This window comes from Eubalaena glacialis, chromosome 1 (genome assembly GCF_028564815.1).
Source record: "Eubalaena glacialis isolate mEubGla1 chromosome 1, mEubGla1.1.hap2.+ XY, whole genome shotgun sequence".
Lineage (NCBI taxonomy): Eukaryota > Metazoa > Chordata > Mammalia > Artiodactyla > Balaenidae > Eubalaena > Eubalaena glacialis.
Window position 1 is genome coordinate 5,407,150 of NC_083716.1, and position 25,171 is coordinate 5,432,320.

General features: G+C 46.1%; 1 protein-coding gene and 1 non-coding gene across 3 annotated transcripts in view; one reads left to right on the forward strand and one right to left on the reverse strand.

The window, feature by feature from the left end:
* Positions 1–25,171, reverse strand: part of DOCK1 (dedicator of cytokinesis 1) — a 518,791-nt gene that overhangs the window by 450,845 nt on the left and 42,775 nt on the right. For both annotated transcript variants that reach the window (XM_061183775.1, XM_061183829.1), the window contains exons 2-5: positions 16,258–16,341; positions 8,678–8,718; positions 4,649–4,704; positions 1,071–1,167 (exon numbers count right to left, since the gene is read on the reverse strand). In XM_061183775.1, coding sequence (XP_061039758.1) covers positions 1,071–1,167; positions 4,649–4,704; positions 8,678–8,718; positions 16,258–16,341 — 278 coding nt within the window. The remainder of the gene's footprint in view (positions 1–1,070; positions 1,168–4,648; positions 4,705–8,677; positions 8,719–16,257; positions 16,342–25,171) is intronic.
* TRNAV-CAC (transfer RNA valine (anticodon CAC)) lies at positions 18,222–18,294 on the forward strand. The gene has a single exon. It is a non-coding gene; the product is annotated as a tRNA-Val (tRNA).

Here is a 25,171-nt window from a genome sequence, read left to right on the forward strand (position 1 = left end):
AGGATTGTATGGCTAAAACCGTGTCCACTAACATATTTGTCAGCATCCACTCCTGTTTGTTTTGCCGCTGCATTTTTGTTTAAAAATTGCTAACATGAAACACCGACTCCAAAATTGCTCAGATTTACACAAAACATTCATGGCTAACTTTACGCTTTTAGGTTTTTGAGAACATTTGATGAACAATTACTGCAACTGCTTATTACTGTGCATTTATAGGAAACCACTGTATAATCAAAGGCAACAAGGCTGCCTGGAGAGCAGCTGTGGGACGTTGGGAAGTTTTCTGTTCCCGAGAAATTGAAGCATGGCCTTCCCTCCAGAGTCCAGGCTTTGTGCTGACAACATTAGCAGGTGAGAAATCAAGACTCTGAAGAGAAATACAGGCTTAACAAAAGGTATTCGTCTGCAAATATGAATTTATGTGCAAAGAAATGCCCCGGGGAATATGAAATGGAAGATGTCAGGGCTCCAAACTCGCCGCATTAATAAGGATTCTTCCATCATCAGGAGAACTGGACATCGCACACGAAGCCAGAAAGTAAACTATTTCCCTCCCTCTGCAACAGACACGCTTAGGTCTAGAAGACTATGTCATTTTTCTCAAATGATAAGAGGCATTATCTACATGCAAACAATGGCAAAGATAGTCATCCCTCTCTACTGCATCCATAAAGAAGCACCTACGACAGTTTAAAAGCAGATTTCCGCTTTCATACTCACATACAAACTTTGAGGGAACCCCAGCACGGGTTGCCTCAGCCTGTCTTCCAAAGCCTGAAAGCAGCCCATTTCCCTTTTCAACACAAGGAAAGGTGAAACCCATGGCCCCTTCCTTGACAGCCACTTCACTGCAGTGAGCACGGCTACACCCCAACACAAAGCAGGTGGAAGGGCACATGGTCCCTGAGGGTGGCCAGAATACTGGGCCAGGCTGCTAAGTATGACCTGCTCCCACAAGCTCTGCTTTTGAGGTTCCCGGAAAAAGGAAAACTATCCTGTTGGTTCAGCAGGGTCCAAAAAGACCATTCTCTATTGCTAAGCTCTGATTCAAAATCCCATTTTCTCACCACGTAGAGCTGCCTCCAGATGGTGGACCACTCTCTCAGTGTTGTGGTGACTTCCTGTATGAGCGGGAGGTCGCCTGGGATGACCGTTTCATGTTGCCTGGGAAGGATGGAGGAAAGGACAGAGACGGTCATGGCTTCGTTAAACCAGGGGTACCTTGTAAGTTCCAAATCTAGGCCACAGTGTGCAATATTTAAGCAAATGGAGAGACAGTATACAAATAAGACTGTGCCCACAAAGGAATACATACATCTCTAAGAATGACAAGTAATTTCTGTACAGAGTCTGAGAATGTTGGTACGTCATCCTCCGTGTAAGCCATCTACCTCGTATGTCAAGGTAAGATGAAGGAGGCAAGTAATATCCCATCAGAACATCAAGGTCTGAGAAGTGGAAAGTATATTCATAATACGTGTACCCATCTATTTTATAGATGCCATAAATTACCACCAGTCTGTGTGGCATTAAAATGCAGGTTTGGGATAAGATGATTTTTTACATTTCCATCAGGCCTAAAACTCATTATATGATAATATACATGAAGCGGTTATCCTTGCGAAATATGAGCGAGGTTACAGCTTTCAAGTGTCCACAGGTGCCCTGATCCCCAAATTCTGATTATCCTCTTTCCCTTTTCTCTCCACCCCAGAAGGTTAACCCTTGACTTATTCTTGACTCATGATCTATCAATATTTGTGCACTGGTTTTTATTAAATCAACCGTTGTTTTCTGGTCATGTGCTCTGCGTCGGGCATTACGCTAAGTAGGACTCATAATATTGATATTTGGGACTGGCTCAGAGACTGAATTTGGTGGCTTGTGAAGTTAGACCACCTGGGCCTACAGGTCCTGAACAGACAAGACTCCCATCAACATGAAGTGTCCAGGGGGCATTGAAATAGGTCCCACCTACCTATCTTCAACTGCCTGGAGCCCAGACCTGTGGGCAGGACCCTGACTGCAGCTCACAATCGGGGTTCAGGGCTGTGATGACTCATTGATGGCGGGGTGCTCCCCAAGGAAGAAACACTGGAGTTCCTGAGAGAGGGCCAGTCCCTCCAGAGAGGTCTGGCCACGTGCACCAGCGAGAGTAGCAGGGACCAGACGTCCGGGGAGGGCTGCCCGTGGGACCACCCCACACAAAAGCGCTGTTAGGAATTACCCTTTGATGGGACATCATCAGGATCCATTACAGGACGTGACGGTTACAACAGCCCTACCACCTCTGTCACCGAGTTTCCCAGTAGGGATGTTGATGAAAATGTGGTTGACATCATATGACTCTGTGATGTCATCCTTGCAAAGCCTCCAGGGAGAGCTTCTCTACTCACAGTGCGAGGACACTCGTCAGTAACTGGGTTGCATTCATGTCACAGAGCCTGAGTTTCATGCTGGGTCCACTGGGCTCTTCCCACTGGCTAGGAGACACCTGGAACTCAATGAGACCCCGCTTTCCCCGTGGGGAGAGGGCCTCACTGCACACGGTGGACCCTGGTCTCGGCTCTGGATCCTTCTCACCTTCTTTCCTGAATTGGCCTGATCTGTCCCTTGGACTAAGTGCCAGCTGGCTCTAAGGTATTTGATGCAGCTGTGCTGTTACCTCTGTAATCACCCGGTTACCTGCTGGGGGCCAGCAGTAAACAAACCCAACAGCGCCTGTCACAGGTGGTGATTCATATGAGCTCCTTGGCTCTGCATGACCGAAGCAGATGTCCTGGGACAAGTCAGGGCCAGAGGTCCCCATCCAAGTGTTCCCCACAGAGAGGGCAACAAAGAACCAGGAGAAGGTAAGGAGGGCGCCCTGAGAGGGGCAGGCAGGGGTGAAGCAGGGCAGGGAAGCCTCAGAACCCACAGGAGCTGAGTGCAGCGGACGCCCGCCAGTGTCAGATGCGATAGACAAGCTCCAGAGAGGACGGCTAAGAAAACACTGGCGTCGGGGATTAGGAGGTGTGGTAACCATGTCAGTGTCAGGGGAGGGGACAAACGGGAATTGCCTTGGTCACGAGGCTAAAGGTACAGGATCGGTGGCAGCTGCAACATAGCCACGATCTGGGGTGTCTGAGCGTGAAGGAAGGCCGGTGTACAGAGAGGAGAGAGAGCCTGCAGGAGAGACAGGATAATGAACTTGGACAGCAAGGAGACAGGCAGGGGCAGGATGAAGAGTGGCCGGCACTGAAAAGGAGGAAGGACCAGGAGAAGAAAGGGAAGGTGATGCCCACGGTATCCGGAGGCAAGTATGGAGTGAGACCACCAGTCAAGTCTGAAGGCAGGAGGTTCTTTGCCAGGAGGGAGGCGGGAAGCAGCCAGGTTTGGGTGGGAGCAGCTGAGGGGGGGTTAGGGCAGGTTTCAGTAAGAGCAATCACAGGAGCTCTGGAGCATCAGCAGAGAACTTTCTAGACTGCTGGTTTCACCGGTGCCCCATTCGTTTGCTCACACTGGGGCATGTGACACTAACCCAGTGACAGGAACAAAAGTGTCTGTCTGCCTGTCCATCTGGCTGTCAGGGGGTGACTCCACTTACCAAGAATCCACACAATCCCTTGTGCCCTTCACTATTATGCTTCATAATTACATTTTACATATACTCATTTGTATACATCAAAGTGCTTTTTAAAAAAATAATTCCTATACAGTCTGATGTCCAGACTGATCCTGATACAGACCGATGTAAAATACACGAAAAGCACACTTTATTCAACTATTTCCACAGGAGGATGAAAGTTTCAAAACTTTCCTCTTTTTACTTCCCTTTGAAACTGTACATACAAAACATTTTATCTGTAGAAAAAAGGACCCTATTACAGGTCATCACATTTATGCCTCTAAATTATTTTCTTCGTTTTAATCATGCATCATGGAACTACAGAACCCGACCTAGTCCTTTTCGTATGTTAAAAGTACACTGCTTGGAAAGGCAATTTTGTAATCAGCCGCAGAGATGTCATTATGCAGTAATCATATGATTAGTAATTTTATCATTTACATATTTAACTGAGTGTGAAGATGTAGCAGAGACAAAAAAGGAAAACATCTTAATGTTCCTTCCTCCAAGTTCACACCTGGCTATTCATTTGCCATTCCTGCCTAATGGGTTTCTGTTCTACAAATGTCCTTTTAAAGATCTTATACATCAGTTTTATGACCTCTAGGAAACATACATCAGCATTAGGCAACATGTAAATTCACACACGCCCCAATTTAACAACTGTTGCTTCACCCTCAACTCCATTTGCGTCACAGCCTGCAAAGTCTTCCGGAAAAATGGATTCAGAGCTGGGGGGCCGTGCAGCCTTTGCCTAATAGGGTGCCTCACAGAGGAAGAACTAGGAAGCTTTCCAAATCCACATCAGGTTCAAGGAGGTTGACTGCAGTTCCGACGCTGACTTAACTTAAGACTGTGTAAAGGCTCAAAGCCATGTTATGGACAGCCCTAGAGCAGAAGTTTTCCTTCTCTCCCCAAACTCCTGTCACATCAGGGTCAATGGCACCCATTGTCCAACCCCCAACATCGCCCTGCAAAGAGCCTCAGGACAAATACAATCACTGCATGACTTCGTTTAAATATCAAGACCAGACTCACCCTTTTCCTTCAACTATGGCTTCTTTAAGATGAATATATGAAGCAGGAAATATACCCTTTGGGAGGAAAAAAGACAGTAGGTTTTATTATTAATATGAGTACTGATTGCAAATCAAACGACTGCCCCCCCAAAATGGAGGTGGGGATGGCTGGATCACTATTAAATCTGCAAGCCTAATGCTAAGTCTCATACACAACATAGCACAGAAAACAAAGAAGTGTAAAAGATGGCAACTCAGTCCGCTTGTGTTTCAAAGAGGCTGCAGATGTCTTAGAAGAAAACAGACGCAATCTGTTTGCAAAGAAAAAAATCCCACAGGGACTTTGCTGTGTCTTCTCCATGGGTCACACCTCGTTTTTACTGCTGACCTCAACACAGGCAGATCCACAGCCAAATGATGCCTAAAAAACAATTTCTGACAATGGCTTCTCACAGTTCTTCCTTTCGAAATACTAAAATTGTCATCAAAAGTTAGTTTATACCGTTGATCATCACATATGCACTGACTGCTTACCTGACCCAAGGAGTCTTTCTCAACAATCTCCAGAGGGGCCATCAGATAAAATAGAGAAACTGGGTGCATTTCGCCCAACCTGCCAGACTCCTAGGGGGAGCACACCAGGTTACACGAAGACAGTGCTCAGCACCCCCAAGTGTACGGCACACAGGGGCCCAACAGACAGTTCCGAGGGAGACAGTTCCTCAAGAGGACGGTCAGTGTCAGGCGCCGTGCGTGAAGTGCCAGGAGCTTTACCAAGAGTTTTGGTCCTGCTTCCTGAGCAAGGACACTACCTCCCTTCCTGGAGGGCAAGCAATGGGGCACCAGGCCCTGGGATCTTGCAACGAAGCAACGCAAACAGGTTGCGTCTTCCCACGTGAGATGTCATGCACGCAGCAAAAAAGCCAATCAGTGGCCCTGGTGGCTTCGGGCACCTGCTGTGGGAACAGGAGCTTCCGACTAGGTTTCCCTGGCATCTGGCCCCAAAGGATTTCCACAGGAAATCCAGAAACCACCCTACTAATCCTGCTTGGGAAGGGGGCATGGGCACCACTGGTTCAGACTCCTCCTGCCTGCCAGGGAAGTGGCCGCATTTCATGTAAAGAAGAATTATCACAGAGAGGGAAGGAGTCAGGCAGAAAGACAGAGGCTGAGCACCAAAGAGGATTGCGGGGGCCCGATGCTAGGACACCTCCAGATCCCAGGACGGTCTCCAGGTGCACAATTGATGTCAACAGGTGAGCACGGGGCGGGGAGGGACGACGGGACGGACACACATACAAATAAGCCAGTCTCTCCCCCTGCCCATGTCCATGGACAGAGATGTCCCTCAGTCTCGGTAAACCTGCTCTCGAGAATCATGGAGCCACAGAAGGGACAGTGAAAGAAATGAGGCTGGACATATCTGGAGGCTTAAAATAAGCGACTTTTTTTTTTTTTTAATTCATTTTATTTTTGGCTGCATTGGGTCTTCGTTGCTGCACGCGGGCTTTCTCTAGTTGCGGCAAGCAGGGGCTACTCTTCGTAGCGGTAAGCGGGCTTCTCATTGCGGTGGCTTCTCTTGTTGCGGAGCACGGGCTCTAGGCACGTGGGCTTCAGTAGTTGTGGCACGAGGGCTCAGTAGTTGTGACTCGCGGGCTCTAGAGCGCAGGCTCAGTAGTTGTGGCGCACGGGCTTAGTTGCTCCACGGCATGTGGGATCTTCCTGGACCAGGGCTCTAACCTGTGTCCCCTGCACTGGCAGGTGGATTCTTAACCACTGTGCCACCAGGGAAGCCTGAAATGAGCAACTTCTCCAGCTGGGGCGGTCAGGACCAGCCCAGATCTATTGCTCATTTGTGAATACCGATAAAAGGATGCTTCCAGAACACAGAGTCATGTTACTAGGAGCCAAGTCCCTTCTCCGCTACTGCCTGGGGCAGGGGTGCTGATGCAAAATCACGATCTTTTTAAGGCTTCAACTTCCTCATCTGCTAATGAAGATTTTAGGTGGAAAAATAAATATGCCCCTACCCAGCTCTATGAGCTGTAAAGTCAGGGCCCTGTGGTGCAGGGTAGGAAGGATTAGCGCTCACAGAGGCATGGGGAGTTGGGAGAGATCCCCGACTGGGAAGGTGGTACCAGACACCAAATACCAAATATCAAAGAAAAGTGAACAGCTTCCCTGGGATGCACCTAGCACATGAAGTTGCAGCTTTGTCACTGGGGAGGGGGGATGGTCCATGATCCTAATCTCTTTATTAATAAAGTCCTCAATTGTGGCTTTCTCACATGAACCTCAGGTTTTCATCTGTAGGAATACATTCTTTTTTTTTTTTAATTGAAGTATAGTTGATTTACAATGTTGTGTTAATTTCTGCTGTATAGCAAAGTGACTCAGTTAAATATATATATATACATACACACACACACATATTCTTTTTCATATTCTTTTCCATGATGGTTTATCACAGGATATTGAATATAGTTCCCTGTGTTATACAACAGGACCTTGTAGTTTATCCATCTTATATTTAATTGTTTGCATCTGCTAATCCCAAATTATGGAAGAGATAATCAAGGTGAAAATAGAACTTTCCCTGGAGAAATCTATTCCACCAGCCGCCTGGTTGGAATCTACCTTGTTCAAAGCTCAAGGCTCCAGGTCACTGGATGTGTAGAGACTCATAGCCCAGTCTGAGCTTGGCAGGGCGGGGGTGGGAGGTCCTGGCTCCCATTTGCAGATCTGGCTCACCAGGTATCCCTAATAGCATCTCTCACATTAGGACAGACTATGCCAGAGAAAGGCTGCCGTGAAGCTCAGCCTGGATGCCTCCGAGGTGACTGAGACCAGAGGATGGACAGCTCCCACCTGTCTGGCACAGCCTGGTAGCAGGGCGTCTAGGGAAAGCAGATCAAGAAGGCCCTGTGCTTGAACAGCTGGACTTCAGCAGCCTTAGCTATAGGCTCAGGACCACAAGAGGAGCCCAGCCCAATAAGTAGATAATGAGAGGCCAAGCTAAGAAACAGAAGTAAAATGAACCATCTGTCAAGTATAATTAGAGTTTATAAGGTAACGTGGACAGCCAAACCACAGCTTAGAATGGACAGTACTTCAGAATCATAGAATGAAATAAATGGAAGAGCCATCATTAGATTTTATGAAGCTCAGAATGGAAAAGCCACAACAGAACTGCATACGGGACTGTCCACCGCAATGTAATTGCACATCTTAGCTTCAGAAATTCAAACAACCACGCATGCAAACTGCCTTGGAAGGCAGAACCTCTTTCTTTTGCCAGCGACGTAAGCAGCATAAAAATAGTTATAAGCAAGAGGGGGAAAAAGCAAGCATGAGCTCTGCAAATCTGCTAATTTATCATCAAGGATAATGCAAGATTGAAAATCATGAGCAGTACTTTTTTTCTCAAGTCATTATACCCAGATCATTCTCTTACACATCCTGTGGTTAAACAGGATGCAGAATTCTACCAGGAAAAGAAGAGTCCACCTCTCTTGACAACAGGTCAACATCACCCCACAGCCCAGCCATTCACTCATAGAAATGAAATTGCAATTTCTACGTACATATGTTGTTCAGAAGAAAACAATTCCGGAAGGGAAGTGATAAATTAGAAGTTTGGGGTTAACATATACACACTACTATATATAAAACAGATAACTAACAAGGACCTACTGTATAGCACAGGGAACTCTACTCAATATTTTGTAATAACCTGTATGGGAGAAGAATCTGAAAAAAAATGTATATATGTATATGTATAACTGAATCACTTTGCTGTACACCTGAAACTAACACAACATTGATAATCAATTATACTACAATTAACAAAATAAAAATTTTTTTAATTAAAAAAATTTTTTAAAGAAAACAATTCAGGGTAGCCCACATTTCAACCCATGTATTTTTTTAATTCAGAGAAAGAGATATATAAGGACAACCCTTAGGCACCATGAGACAGAATTTATTTCCTCACCTGTTGTGATTTACGAAGGGACATGCACTGTGTTTAATAACAAGAAGGACTTACCTTCTTAGACTTTTTCCTTAAGGTGTAACCTCTGTACCACCCTAAACAAACACAAAAGTGAAACAGTTAGTACAAGGAGACATCACAGCGTCCTAACAGCACCTTCCTGTTGTCAAGAACTCATTGTTTGCAGAACCAGGGAAGTCAGCCTGTAACAGAACTCAGTAATCCTAGGGCTTTGGAGAGATGCTATGGGGTTTCCTAAACAGCATCTCAAAACCATGCTTGAAGCCTGGCCAGGGGCCTTCACACACAGACCTCCAGCTCTTTCACCTCTATCTGCCGCACGTGGCCTTGAAGGTGCCAATGAGAACTGAAGAAGCACAGTTCCAGGAGGAGGAGTGGTCCTTTTGACCATTTGGCCCTAGGCAGGCTCCTGGAGTGTGCATTTTCGTATCTGTTCCTTCGCCGGATGGAGCGGGGTCACTGCCAAGTGCACATACCAGCATCCTCAGATCATCAAGAGCTGCCGCAAAACAGAAATCCTATTGAGAGCCGACTTCCTCCCTCTAAGGGATGGAGGGGGGCTTTGCCCTGGAGCAGCCACGATCACACAAAGTGCTTCTGTGGCAAAGACTGGACCCCCAACAGGAAGCACCGGGCCCAGGAATACGGGTCCGCCTACCCCCTTGGGGTCTGGCCTAGATTCAAGTTCCCATTCCCTCACGTGGGGAGGACAAGCAAACAGCGCAGAAGACAGACGTGCTAGCACTGTTGGCAGGAATTAAATGCCAAATGGAAGAGACATTCAGTGCCGGACTGGACCTGACCACACCCTTGTCCCCTCTGCTTCAACTGAGGGCAGAAATCGTCCCTGCCAGTGCCCAGGGGTCCACGGCCGGTCACCCACCTCCCAACAACTCCGCCGGACGGAGTCCTGCTCCGGCAGGACGTCGGTGGATGTTTCCTTATCCCAAACGCTCTGAAGCTGCTTTAGGCCACCTCACTCCAGAAAGGAAATCAGAAGCTCAGACAAATTCCAACTCAGCCCCCCAGGAGCAAAAGGACGGAGATACTTGGAAAGTGCCAGTCGAGTCAACTCCCAGAGGACAACCAAGTATTGGGATTTTATACAGTATAAAATAGTCAAACCTCGGAAACCTGGGATACATGAATGAAGGTTCCCAGAAACTGAAAACGGGCCTATGTTGCACCAATGACCACACACCTCTAACAGAGCAATAATTTAACAACCAGAGGTGGAGAGGATCCAGAAAGTGATGGGGTTAAGATCCTCCAGGGATTATGAACAGATGCTTTCTGAGCATTCAGAAAAGAAGCTGGAAATTGCTAGGAGCCTCGCAAAGGATTTGCTAAGACCTAGATACCACCAATGAACCCATTTCATTTCCTGACAAGGGAACGACACAGATTGATTAGGGGGCACCGCAGACACAAAATGTCTAGATTTTGCTGCACATTTGGAGGATTACCTCCTGAGAGCCATGCACTGTCTCCTTCGGTGGTTTCTACCTGCCAAGGCCAGAATCAGCGTCCACCTAGGACAGTGTCCACAGACAGTGAAATGGAAAAAGATGGAAGGTCAATGTAGTAAGTTGTTCAAAAGGCTGTATTCAATGTAAAGGACTGTCCGCTATCCTGTTATTTTATCCTTCCCGTATTTTCAGTATTACTTTGCCCTTCCTTTTCTGAAACTGACATGGGATGAATGTCCTAGAACATCTAAGGAAATACTTCAAAGTGACAAGAAGAAGACAGAAACCAAGTCAAAAATAAGCAATGTTTATAATCAATGTATAGAAGAAGGAACCTAAAAGACTTACACATGAATGAAGAGATGCTCACACTAATAATCAGATAAATGAAAATTTAAAACATAATGTTACTGCACGTTATTATAGGGAGGGAAATCTCAACGCTGCAGGATGCAGGCAGCCCCTGGCACTGAGGATGGGAGTGGAGACCACACAACCAGTGTGAGCGTGACCCTACTTATCCAGAGTATATACCCCACACCCCGCGAGCAGCCACGCGCCCCAGAGACATCCCACATACCCATCCACACGCAGCGGGGCAGACACAGGAGGCCCATGGCAGCATGACCTAGGGGGGCAGAACGAGTGCCCAGAACTGGGGGATGGTTAGTAAAACATGCAGGTGCACACAGAGCACTGAGGGCCACGGACTAAATACATACACACAACAGGACTGCGTCTTGGAGCACAGCGCTGAGTGAAAAGGTAAGAAACAGAATGAGGGGCTTCCCTGGTGGCGCAGCGGTTAAGAATCCGCCTGCCAATGCAGGGGACACGGGTTCGAGCCCTGGTCCAGGAGGATCTCACATGCCGCGGAGCAACTAAGCCCGTGCGCCACAACTACTGAGCCTGTGCTCTAGAGCCCACAAGCCACAAGTACTGAGCCCATGTGCCGCAACTACTGAAGCCCGTGCACCACAACTACTGAGCCTGTGCTCTAGAGCCCACGAGCCACTACTACTGAGCCCACGTGCCACAACTACTGAAGCCCGTGCACCTGGAGCCTGTGCTCCACAACAAGAGAAGCCACCGCAATGAGAAGCACGCGCACCGCAACAAAGAGTGGCCCCCGCTCGCCACAACTAGAGAAAGCCCGTGCACAGCAACGAAGACCCAATGCAGCCAAAAATGAATAAATAAATTTTTTTAAAAAAGGAAACAGAATGAGAGCTACAACCACATTTATATACATGACCTAGAGGGGTGGGATAGGGAGGATGGGAGGGAGGCTCAAGAGGGAGGGGATATGGGGACATGTGTATGCATATGGCTGATTCGCTTTGTTGTGCAACAGAAACTAACACGGTATTGTGAAGCAATTATACTCCAATAAAGATCTATTAAAAAAAAATATATATATATATATATATGCATACCAACCAGTACAGGCCAAGAGAAAAATTCACTTCAAACACAGCAGAAGGGTTTTCCAGGAGAAGGGAGAGGAGAAAGAGCTGAGCTACAGGGATAAAAAAGATAAGGAGTCTTTTTCTTTTATTTTACTTTATGATAATAGATGGTGGTTTCTTTTTTAATGGCTTTCCTAAGCAAAAGGAACACCTAGGGTTTCCCTTCCCAAGAATTTCTGCGTCTGTTATGCCTTCCACCAACTGAGCCCCCAGACTATGTGCCAGAGGCCACGCTAGACAGAGCAAATGTAGAAATATCAATAGATTAGACCCAATTTCTGCCCTCCAAGGGCTCACACACTGGAAGATTCTCCCACGACAAGCAGGGCTCAAACCACCAACAAGGGCAGAGATTTGAGCATGAAGGAGAGAGGACATCCCTGCAAAGGCTTCATGTAGGGAAGCGGGGGGACACAGAAGGATGATGAGTGGCTGCTGCTTTGGAGGGGCAGGCCACAGGGAATGCAGCTAGGCGCAGGAAGATGCACATGGCTCACTGAATTAACAGGCTGATTCGCTCCTCCCAGGCAGGGCTCAACCAACCTGCTCCAAACAAGAGACACCCCCCACCCAAGAGACACCCACCCAACGGCAAGTATAGGTCAGACGTAGTCCCGAAACTCAGGGAGGGCCCCGTCCAGCCCAGGAAAATGGCAGCCAAGTCAGTGGGTACACTGGAGCGTTCCCAACAGGACAGGAGCACACACGCTCAAGTCCAGGGCTGGAACCAACTGAGGACGGGACCAGGCAGAACAAAGCAGGCGCAAGGCAGCCGGAAAGGAGCTTCTGCCCAGGGAGGTGTGCTTAGGCGGAGTCTTCAAGGATGGCTAGTCAGATGGAGGAAGGAGGAGGGAGGCCCAGCAGAGCACAGGTGCAGAGGGGCGCTCACCAAGCATCTGAGAAGCCACCAGCAGCAAAGCTAGGACACGCATGAGAAAAAGGCTGGGGGGACTTCCCTGGTGGCGCAGCGGATAAGACTCCATGCTCCCAATGCAGGGGGACCAGGTTCGATCCCTGGTCAGGGAACTAGATCCCACACGCATGCCGCAACTAAGAGTTCACACGCCGCAACTAAGGAGCCGGCGCAACCAAATAAGTAAATAAATTATAAATATTAAAAAATAAAAGGCTGGGGCTCAGGTGGGACAGGAGGAAACCAGATCACTAAGGTCCTGGGTCCTGCCCAACTCACAAGTACCTGCCTGAAGATGGACAGCACAGTCACCTGTGTCAGGTGTACTGTGTCCTGCTCTGAGTACTGAACAACAAGACAGCCAAAGGCCGGATCTGACCAAACCATGTCCTAATGGACAGCATCTGCATGCACACTGGGTGTTCTGGAGCTGTCCTGGGTACAATATTTTGCAGGCACCGGGGCGGGGGCGGGGCGCAGACCCAGCCCAGAGGATGGAGGTTCTGGAAGCAACACAAGATGAGAAGCACAGCTGCGGTGCTCTTCCACTGGGCTGGGGCCAGGTGGCCAGTCACCTGGGACAAGGTGCAAAGGATGCCTGCTGGGTGGAGGCTGCACTGGAGGGCCTGGTGGTCTTCTGTGAAATGACAGCCTTATCAACATGACTACTTTTCCCAGTTTGTTGTGGGTTGAACTGTGTTCCGCCCACCCCAAACAGATGCTGAAGTCCTAACTCCCTCTACCTGTGGGTGTACCCTTATCTAGAAATAGGGTCTTGGCAGATAATCAAGTTAAGATGAGGTCATTACAGTGGACCTAATCCAATACGGTGTCCTTATAAAAAGGAGGAAAAGACAGTCAAAGTCAAGCACAGGGAGGACGCCATGTGATCATAAAGGCAGAAACTAGGGCGTTGCATCTACAAGGCAAGGAATGCCAGCGATGTCAGCAAACCACCAGAAGCTTGGGGAGACCCGTGGAACAGCTTGCCCCTCTCAGCCCTGAGAAGCAACCAACCCTGCCGACACCTTGATCTTGGACTTATAGCCTCCAGAACTGTGAGGGAACACACTTCTGTTGTTTAAACTCTCCACTGTACGGTACTTTGTTACAGTCGCCCCAGGAAACCCAGAGGCAGTCCTCTCAAGACCTTCAGTTGACAGATGCTGGTGGCAGGAAAAGGAATTAAGGTGCATTTTGGAAGAAAATAGATCATTATCACTTTGAAAAATTTGAATGAATTAAGTTCCAGTGTTGTGGTTTCATCAAAAGAATGCCTTCCTAATCTGGGTGCAATCTCCTCTCACACAGGCACGGCATCCAGCCTGTGGAGATCCTTCTGGAAATGAGCAGGTGATAGGATTGGCACCTCCTTGGCTGGAGAGTCACTTAATCAACATCGGTGACCTGGGCTCACCTCTCCTGTCTGGCTGACCCTGGACACTGCTTAAAGGCAGAGGCATACCCCGAATGACCCCTCAAAGCTCAATCCACCTCCCTGGTGACCGGAAAAGTTCTTTTCTTTGTTCTGTGCTCCAAGCCTCCATGAGCCTGAGACAGAAAAATTAACCATAACTTCCAGATAAATGTGTTCTTTGAACCTTAATATAAGGAATGATCATCTAGAAATTATATTCTCCAGAGCAATCCCAGTAATATCCTACCCTGAACAGGATCACATAGAAAAGGAAAGTTAAATTTGACAAACATAAATAAATTTTCTTAGGGGAAAAGTGGAAGGGGCGAGGAGAAAAGAAGAAGAGAAGGCCAAATTCTAATATAATCCATAAAATTTAAATAGAACAAGAGGAAATAGCAGAAAAACAATTATTCCATTGTTATTTGATGATAATAAAGTCACCAAGTTTCCCAAAATCAAAACTACTTCCCCAAATGCATTTCTCCGATAGGATTCTGACTAAAACCAAAAAAAGACAGCAGTTAAAGAAGGGGAAGTCGTTTTATGTTACAGGGTCTTTACAAAGACTGGAATATTTTTATCAGGACTTAGAAGATTGATGAGCCCGGAAACTAAGTGCTCACTGAAGAATCCTTTATCACGATGCTGGCCAAAAAGTCAAATGCCTGCCACCAATTTTTTTTTTTTTTAGTTAAATGTACAGGGATCATCGACTCACCTAAGGATTCCCCTGTTTAAAGAGTGCATTCTTCTTACAAAGCAAAAAACAAGAAGTCGCAGCCCCTGCTACCCCGGGCTACACAGGAAATTGTTATCTATTCAGGAATGATGTCATTGCCCAGTGTTTATTAACCAGGATTTCAAATGCAACTGACCGGGGGCAGAAATAAAAAAAGATGTAAGAGCACTCTTCCTTCAGATCGGAAAAGTGTCCGAGATGAGAGGTTTGATCCTTAACCTCTTGTTAATTTCTCTGTTTCCTCTCAGCCACTGGCCATATATATACTGGGAGCAGATAAGGCAATCCAACTGTCAGCTGTAAAAACTGAAATCAGGCAGAAGGTGCCCATTGCAGCTACTCATGCACATAAAGACCGGTTCTGTTTTTGCAGTATTACATCTGCTTCCAGGCATATGCCATGAAAGCTGATTTTTTTTCCCCCCAATAGGACATTTCTTAGGGTAAAAGGTGCAAATGGAATGGAATTCCAAGCCAGCATGAGTCGGATGGGGAAGTGAGGGACATGGACGTGGACATGGGTATTTTAATGAGTTTGTGCTTCTCCAGGAACATGCGAGCAAGCTGCAGCTTGCCTGCTGCACAGAGGCTGAACGCTACGTCACTCGCGTGCAGAGAGGATTCTGAAGACCGAGTCTGAAGATCAATTTGTGATTACTGTGGGATGTCTGCAATTTCCTCTCCCCATCGCCCAACCTCCTACTTGGAAGGGTCTGGCTAAACCCAATCTGAAAACCATTTTGCTGTTGGAATTACCAATTTTAATCTGTTCTCTTTTTTCCTATGTTGTATGGAAGTCACCCCTGTGAACAGGAAACAAAGCCACCAACACTCCTCTCACACATGTGAGGAGTGTAAAACTCAAGCCCGTCATTGCTCCTCTTCTGTGCAGCGACAAACCACAGCATAAAACGAAAGGTGTCCCGTTTTAATGATTTGCAAAACCCTAAATATGAAAACCAATTGTCTGAAAAACCAAGGACATCAGGAAACCACTGTCACCCTCAGTATGTTTATTGGATAATTACAACAATTGCTTTACTGGACCGCATCCCACAAAGCTGTAACGATCTCTGTTCACCCCTCAGAAAATGGGGTCATAGATTTTTTAAAAAGGAAATAAGAAATGACAATGTTGGTTCCTCTCAGGAAGTTGTTAACAAGTCTACGTGAGAGTATAAAAAGTCTCACCATTCACATAAAACACCTCAAAACAATGAGCCTAACACTAAAATATCTTCAATGTATTTAAAAAAAATTTTTCAAGTGGTCAGTTATTAACAGTCAAGATGGACATACATTTGCAAAAAAGGAAACAATGGGGGTTTTTTTCTTAACAATAAAACAACTATTTCAACAGAAAACTTGAGAGGTTAAAAGTTTAGGAATTTAGTTTTAAGTTCACCTTAAATTAAAAAAAAAAAAAAAAATGATTTAAATAACAGATAACCTCACCACTGCCCTTTCCCGACACAGCATCTATCGTGCAAGAAAACCAACCATACACGCTTTCCTAACGGGGTAATGCTTTGCCCATTACGCACTGAAAAATGTACTAACTGCACAAAACTACAAACGGAAAGACACCAAAACAAATACGCACCTTCATACGTTTCCAGGATGTGCACGGTGTCTCCTATTTGTAAAGAAAGTTCATCCGCTCCCCTGGCATCATAGTTATAAAAAGCTGTTCAGAGGAAAAAGAGGTAAGAAGATATTAGTAAAGGTAACTATGCTGGATTGTTTCTGCCCATTTTTAAGATTGAAATATTCAGTCTTTGCCTGGATCATCCTCTCTGATACCCACAAAACGAGGCTTTTTTTTCAAGGGTCCTCAGTTTAAGAAGAAGAAATTCATCACTACTCATAACGCCAGAAAACCACAAGTGGTTTACTGTGGTAAAATACGTATGATGTGAAATTTGCCTTTTTAACTATTTTCAAGTGTACAATTCAGTGATGTTAGTTACATTCACAATGTTGCTCTCCCATCACCACCATCAATTTCCAGAACTTTTTCATCACTCCAAACAGAAACCCCATAACCATTAAGCAATCACTCCCTATCACTCCCTCCGCCAGCCCCTGATAACCTGTAACTCACTTTCTGTCTCTATGAATTTGACTACTCCAGCCACCCCATTAATCATACAGTATTATCCTTTTGTGTCTGCTTCTTCCACTTAGCATAATGTTTTCAAGGTGTATGCACATCGTACCATGTATCAGAACCTCATTTCTTTTTATGGTGGAATAATGTTTCTAATAGGAAGAAAACTAAAGCTCTTGTCAACAACATTTCAATTATCACTTCATATGCTATCTTATATTTCCATTAACAGACTTTTTTCATTAGATGACTTTTTCCTATCTGTAAATCAATGACACATGGACTGAATATTTTTTGAAAACCAAACTGATTCTTTAAATTACCATATAGCCAATGCTGCTACCAAGCAATCAAATAGGCAAAAAATATGTCTAATATTAGGAAGCAATCCTTCAAACTGACAATATGCAACAAATGTCTGAAATCCCTGGGACTTCCCTGGTGGTCCAGTGGGTAAGACTCCGTGCTCCCACTGCAGGGGGCCGGGGTTCGATCCCTGGTCGGGGAACTAGATCCCACATGCCGCAACGAAGAGTTTGCATGCCACAACTAAGAAGTCTGCATGCCGCAACAAAGATCCCGCATGCTGCAACTAAGACCCGGCGCAGCCAAAAATAAATAAATAATAAACTAATAAATAATTTTTAAAAAAAAAAAAAAGCAGTTCTGTTCCTCCTAGCTAAGCATGTAAAAGTCATTCCATTAAATTCAGGCCATACTTTTGCTCAAGCATGGAGATAAAGGCAACTATCACACTGCTTATGATTCCCAAATATTCAATTAGCCCATAAATACAGTGATGTTTTTCCTTCCCAGTGGATTCTCCCTAAAAAGATGTCAGACTTGAGGCAAAATTCATCGTAAACCTTTCATCAACCAGGATCAAACTCTCATCCATCCATCCTGAACACCCTGTTGGACTAGGCTGTCCTTTACAGGCACCATTACTGTGTCTATTTCTGAAGTTCTCCCTGGTCACATCATGTGCAAACTTCTCCAACAAGCATGGGGGGCCTCCATCATCTGACTGACCGCCTGGCCCTCCTTCCAACCACACACTCCTGGTCCCTGTCACTGCTTCTCCTTGAAAGAAAGAAGCCACACCTGTGTGTCACTCCTTATTCCTCCCCTGCCAAAGGGGTCTTCCCACCAGTGTCACCTCTTCCAGACAGCCAAGTCCAAGCACGTGTTGGCTCTTTCAAACCCCTTCTGCAAAAATACCCAGCAACACAGCACACTTCCTGTCGCCAGCTCCATAACCAAGCTACATTTGTGGTCTCTGGAAGCAGACAGAATGGGCAGGGTACCACCTCTCCCCATGTAGACCTGGGTGACCTCCAGCAAATGCCCTATCCTCTGCATCTTCAGCTTCCCCGTCTGTATAATAAGGAGACTGATATCTACCTCATAGGATGGTGTGTGTACTTTGTGTCTTAAAAGAAAACAATGCTGGGACTTCCCTGGTGGTCCAGTGGTTAAGACTCTGCACTCACAATGCAGGGGGCCCGGGTTCGATCCCTGGTCAGGGAACTAGATCCCACACGCCGCAACTAAGATCCCGCATGCTGCAACCAAGACCCGGCACAGCCAAATTAAAAAACAAAGAAATGGATCTGTTAATTTGATGCAATGTGTTGCCTGCAGTGAACACTTAGTAAACTGTAAAAGCTCTTATTGTGTTTGAGGGTATTTTGTTTTTACTGCCACGAAGACTTAGCAGACTATCACATGTTCACAAAGGTGCTTTGTGTCCACCTAGAGGGGTGGGATACGGAGGGTGGGAGGGAGACGCAAGAGGGAGGAGATATGGGGATATATGTTTATGTATAGTTGATTCACTTTGTTATACAGCAGAAACTAACACACCATTGTAAAGCAACTATACTCCAATAAAGATGTTACAAAAATAAAATAAAACATCAGTAACCATATATACATAGAAAATTCTATTTTCACAGGTATTTTCCTATATTTGAGTTTTGTTTCCTATATTTGAGTTTGAGTTTCACCCAAACTCATAAAATTTAAATGTCAACTGACATAAATGGTTATTAGTAGTTATTAAGTTTATTTAGCATTTTATGGTGAATCTTTAACAAGAAATAACAGCATTAGATAAAGAAAGCTCAGAACATGTGCCAGCCTCTCCCAGCCCAGCACAACCACTTTCAAAGCCTTTAGGAACTATAAATGCATTTATCATCGTTCTTAACAGCATCCTTGCTAGCATGCCTATTCTATTACAGATGTGGAAAAAATAAACACGTCAAAAACAATACAAATAAATAAAATGGACAAGTCCACTGTAAATACATTCAGGTCCATGTGAATTTGTAAGGCATACACGCAAAAACCTTTAAGTAGTGGCCCCTCCATCTCTGAAGTAGGCAGAGAAAAGCAGTTGTGAAAATCTCATACAATAATAGAGACTTTTCAAATTTAACTATGAAATGAGGCTTAAAGACCCATGATTTCACAGATGAAGGGAAAGGGAGCCTCCTAGCGTTTACGCACGTGGTCCCAAATGACACAGCAGCGCTTGGACCACAACAATGGCTGCCCAGCCCCCCCAGCCTTAAGGATCCCACATTTAAATGCAAATTAAAAGACTCAACTATACACATTATTGGACAAGGAAGTGGGAGGGAGGGGGAAGTGTGGTAGATAGAAAAATGGCCCACAGAGACGTTCACGTCCAAATCCCGGAACCTGTGAGGATGCTCCCTTACACAGCAAAGGGAGCCAGTGCAGATGTGATTAGGTTAAAGATCTTGACATGGGGGTGCTAATCCTGGGTTATCCAGGTGGGTCCAATGTAATCACAACGTTCCACAAGCGACAACAGGAGTGTCAGAGTCAGCCAGAGAAGTGACCATGGAAGCAAGGAAGGGGCCACAAGCCAAGACTAGAAACTGGAAAAGGCAAGGAAAGGACTCTCCCCCAGAGCCTCCAGAAGGAACAGAGCCCTGCCGAAACCTTGACTTTAGGACTTCTGACGTCCAGAACTGTAAGATTATAAATTTGCGTTGTTTTAAACCCCTACGTTTGTAATTTGTTACAGCAGCAATAGGAAACATATGCAGGGAGGAATGTGGAAAACAATTTAAAAGTGGTATTTTGTGGTTGATTTATTCACTGCTGAGCAGGGTTGCAAGCATCTGAATCTCACAAGTCTGAGGCTGAGGTTCCCCGATTCTTGGGGGATAGAAAAATGAGAGCAATGCAGTGAATTTTTCTTAAATAAGCCCAAAAGTATTCAATGTAAAAGGCTACGCCTTATTCTGATTATGTGACCTTTCGAAGCTGCCCCTTTTTGGTGTGTGTGTGGGGGGGTGGGGGGGGGTGAAAGCAGAGACGAGAAAGACCAGAGGCATCTTCTCCTTTACGAAGGATGATGATGACAGATGGCATCTGGCTTTAAAAACGTCTTTACTTGACAGGAGCACAGAGATGGCAGCCTCTCTGCAGTTTGTCTCCCTTATCTCTCCGGTCTGTTAAGACGTGGGGACACCTCTGCAAGAGAACATGGTCGGGCTTCCCTGGTGGCGCAGTGGTTGAGAATCTGCCTGCCAATGCAGGGGACATGGGTTCGAGCCCTGGTCTGGGAAGATCCCACATGCCGCGGAGCAACTGGGCCCGTGAGCCACAACTACTGAGCCTGCGCGTCTGGAGCCTGTGCTCCACAACAAGAGAGGCCGCGACAGTAAGAGGTCCCCGCACCGCGATGAAGAGTGGCCCCCACTCGTCGCAACTAGAGAAAGCCCTCGCACAGAAACGAAGACCCAACACAGCCAAAAATAAATAAATAAATAGCGTTCCCTTTCAAAATAAATAAATAAATAAATAAATGTACCAATACTTTAAAAAGAAAAGAGAACATGGTCATTGCGCCCCCATCCACATCTTTGGAGAGAGCAGCCTTCACCTCCCTCTGGCTGGTGGGTGTACCCTTAATCGACTCCTCCTCCTCAAAGCCATTTACCTTTCTTAATAGCCTGGCTTGAGGCGGCGCCACTGGGTATAAATGCACCTTCACATGAATTTCTCAATCCTGGACCGCAGAGTCCAGCATACAACCTTGACGTGTTATTCATGTGAAAAGTGAAATGGGAAAGGATGTGGAGATGAACTCAACTCGAAGCTTCTTTCCCAGGATGGCGTGTTTGGGGTTGGGGTGGGGGTGGGGGGGCGGGGGGTAGCTTTTTTCTGGCAGAGCCGGCAGCAGCACAGAGTAAGGAAGCACATGGATCTTTTTTTCCCAAAATAAAAAACACTCTGGTCAGTGCTTCACACAGCTTAGATGCATCAGAGATGTTGAAAAGCCAAAGTCATCTCCTCTGCTCAGTCTCCTGAACACCCTAAAAACGGCTGCCCAGGAACGTAAGGAAAGAACTGTGGCTCATAAATCATACAGGAGGGCTTCCATTTACGCCAAGATTATTAATAACACTGATGGCGACGATACTACAGATGAAGATGATGATGATGGTGAGAGTGATGATGATGAGAGTGATGATGCTGGTAATGATAGTGGCTAACATTTACTGAGTATATTCCCTGGGCTAGCCAGCGGGCTAAGAGCTTCACATGTTCAGCTAATTCAACCCTCACGACAGTCCTAGGAGGTGAAGATAAAATTTTTCCCACTTCCCTCATCAGGGTTTATAGCAGCTCAGAGTCGGCCCATACATGAGCAGCCAGTGGAGGGGCTATACAGGGCCAGAGGCCAGCCTGGATGAGAGGCCAGAATGCCAAAGCCCTGCAGGGTCTCTTCCTCAAACTTCGCCCTCTCTGGGCTTCATATTGCCCTCCTGATGGCTTCCCACAAATCACAACATCCAGCCTGGATCCCTGACAGGCAAATATGCCTGGGCATTCCTGAAGTCCACCAGTGTCTACAACATCATGGTAATGGATTTCTCATTCCTTACACAGAAGAACCCAAATTGAGGTAATTCCAGAAATGCAAGATTGGTTTAACATCCAGAAAACCGATTAATGTAATTCACCACTTTAACAGAGTAAATGATAAAAAAGCGTATGATCATCCCAATCGGTGCAAAAAAAGAATTCAATGAAATGTAACTCCTATTCAGGGAAAAACAAAAAAACCTACTTGACTACTCTGACATTAGGCCGGGGGCGGAGGGGTCGGGGGGTGGGGTGGGGGGGGTGGGGGACGGACTACAGTCCATCAGCCCATTTAACAGATGAAAACACAGAGCCCTCCAGAGGAGTCATGACTTGCTCAAGGAGGCACAGCAAATGACAGCAGCCCTGGGACCCTGGGGTGTCCCTTCCAGACTGTCTCCACCACACCACTCTTCCTGACCCAAGCCTTCACCATCTCTCATTGAGATGAAAAATAATACTTCAGCTGGTTTCCTATATAAAATCTCCTCTCCATCACCAAAGTTACCTTCCTTAAATCTTACTCCAAAACACTACGTGGTTTCTCTTGGCTTTCTGAATAATGGCTAATTCTCCAGCCCAGCATTCAAAGCCCTGTGGGATCTGATTTCGGTCCACCTTTCCAATCTCGTCTCCCCCGACTCCCCCTCCTCCAGCTCCACCTCCCCCCACCCCAGGCCTATCACAAGCTGCTCCTGCCACTAGGAATGCCCCTCCCCCAACTCCCTCTGAAGACCCCACTTGTCTACAAGGGCTGCCTTTAACTTCACATCCTTTTCCAGATCCTTACTGAATTCTGACGTTTTCCCCCGGACCAAAAAAAGGTACACGCACACCTGAATTAATTGCTTGCTTCCCAACTTTCCTATGAGCTCTGTGACACCCCACGGCCTTGGAGGGTTACTTATCTATATCTGTCTCTTCCTCCAGACCCAACTCCTTGGGGAAAGTAAACATTTGTTAATCACTGGATTTTCCACAGTAGCTAACACCATGCCTTGCAGGCACTCAACAAAAATTCACTGCATTTAACCAGACCACAAAGTATTCCTTCTTGTGAGGTTTGCAACAGAGTGAAAGCAAACACTGTATCATGTGTTCCTTTTCAAAATGATCTTGACCTCTACAGACAGATCCAGGAGCCCGAGACTTATTCAATCAATAAGAAAGAGAGACACAATATTAGCTTTCCCAGCTCTGCTTTGGGTTTCTTCCATCTAATGAGATAATCCACCATCAGTGCTCGGGTTCAAAGCCTCCTTAACGCACCAAAGGCATGGGCTTGACCACACATCACTTCTCAAAATCTGCTCAGCTCCGAGCTTCTCTCTCTATTCCACACACTGTCCCCCTGAAACATGACTTCAGGATTTCCAGTAGCAATTTAAAAGTTAATTAATTCTTTTAGAAAGTCAATTTGTGAAAATTAATGGCTCTGTGATCTCATTCCCTTTGTCTTGCCCTCAGTGGGGAAAAAATGTTCAACAGCAGGCATCTTCACAGGCCTGGGGAAAATGCAGACCGTGTCCTTAAGGGGACAGGGCATGGACCCTGGCTGTGCCCCCCACAGGGCCTCCTTCTAAGGGGCTGTCTTGCTCTCCTTGAGTTTCACAAGCCCAACACGTGTTTATCTAGTCCATGCCAACCACAGACATACAGTGTTTCCCAAGCCTCTATCTGGCTCCTGCTCTGGTCCAGCAATGGGCTGGTGCTGGTGCTGCAGAGATGGGCTGAGCACAATGCAGCCCCAGGGAGTAAAGTCACCCCGCAGCCTGGTCTCTAAGGAAAAATCTTTTCACATACTGGACCCATTCAGGAAAAACAGTGTAGAAAGAATCAGAACACTTACGTACAACCTTTGAACTTGACTCTGGGCAGGGAGCAGCTCCCACCTTACATCAGAGCTAGAGGCTGGGCTTCCTAAATTTTATTGTGAAAAAGAGACTGACACCCACTCAACTACCAGCTTCTATGACCCACAGCCCAGTCCTTCCACCTCTCTGATTTTGGGGCAGGCGACTCAGGCAGGGTTAGAGCCTCCTAGAGGCCTGAGCCATGATGACTCTCAGCACTGCTTTCACCATCAGCCTTACTTTTGCCCAGCACCTAACAGTACCTGGCTCACAGCAGGAACTCTAACGTGGGTGGAAGGAAGGAAAAGGAACAGGATAGGGAAGAAGGGAAGGGAAGGGAAGCAGGAACTCTTAACGTGGGTGGAAGGAAGGAAAAGGAACAGGATAGGGAAGGGAAGGGAAGGGAAGGAAGACTCTTAGAGCCTGGTCCTAAGGATGCTGCTACGGGCTTCCCTGGTGGCGCAGTGGTTGAGAGTCTGCCTGCCAATGCAGGGGACACGGGTTCGAGCCCTGGTCTGGGAAGATCCCACATGCCGCGGAGCGACTAGTTCCGTGAGCCACAATTACTGAGCCTGCGCGTCTGGAGCCTGTGCTCCGCAGCCAGAGAGGCCGCGATAGTGAGAGGCCTGCGCACTGCGATGAAGAGTGGCCCCCACTTGCCGCAACTAGAGAAAGCCCTCGCACAGAAACGAAGACCCAACACAGCCATAAATAAATAAATCATTTAAAAAAAAAAAAAAAAAAAGGATGCTGCTACAAGTGTTGTCTTTAATATTTTTTAAAGATAAAACAAATAAAAAGTAAAATACTTAGGAACAAACTTAACTAAGGAGGCAAAAGACTTGCACACTGAAAACAACAGACCAGTGCTGAAAGAAATCAAAAGATGCAAATACATGGAAAGTCATCTCATGTTCATGAACTGGAAGACTTAATATTGTTAAGGTGTCAATGCTACCCAAAGAGATCTACAGATTCAATGCAATTCCTATTAAAATCCCAATAACAGGGACTTCCCTGGTGGTCCAGTGGTTAAGACTCCAAGCTTCCACTAAAGGGAGCATGGGTTCGATCCCTGGTCAGGGAGCTAAGATCCCACATGCCACATGGTGTGGCCAAAAAATAAATAAATAAAAGAAACCCTTCTCTAGAGCGAGCACTCGCCCATTAAAAAAGAAAAAAAAAAAAAAAATCCCAATGACATTTTTGCAGAAATAGAAAAATCCCTCCCACAGGAGCCCAAATAGTCAAAACAATATTGAAAAAGAACAAAGTTGGAGGCCTCACACTTCCTGATTTCAACACTTACTACAAAGCTCTGGTAATCAAAACTGTGTGGTATATACATACAGACTAATGGGATAGAATAAAGAGCCCAGAAATAAACTCTCACATACATGGTTAAATTATTTTGACAGGGGTGCCAAGACCTGGAGAAAAGACAATCTTTTCAACAAATGGGGTGTTGGAAAAACTGGTATCTGTATGCAAAAGAATGAAAAATCATTCACAAAAAGTAACTCAAAATGGATAGAAGATGTAAACATAAAAGCTAATAAAACTACAAAGCTCTTAGAAGAAAACACACGAGAAAAACTTCATGGCACTGAATTACGCAGAAATTTCTTGGCTACGACACCAAA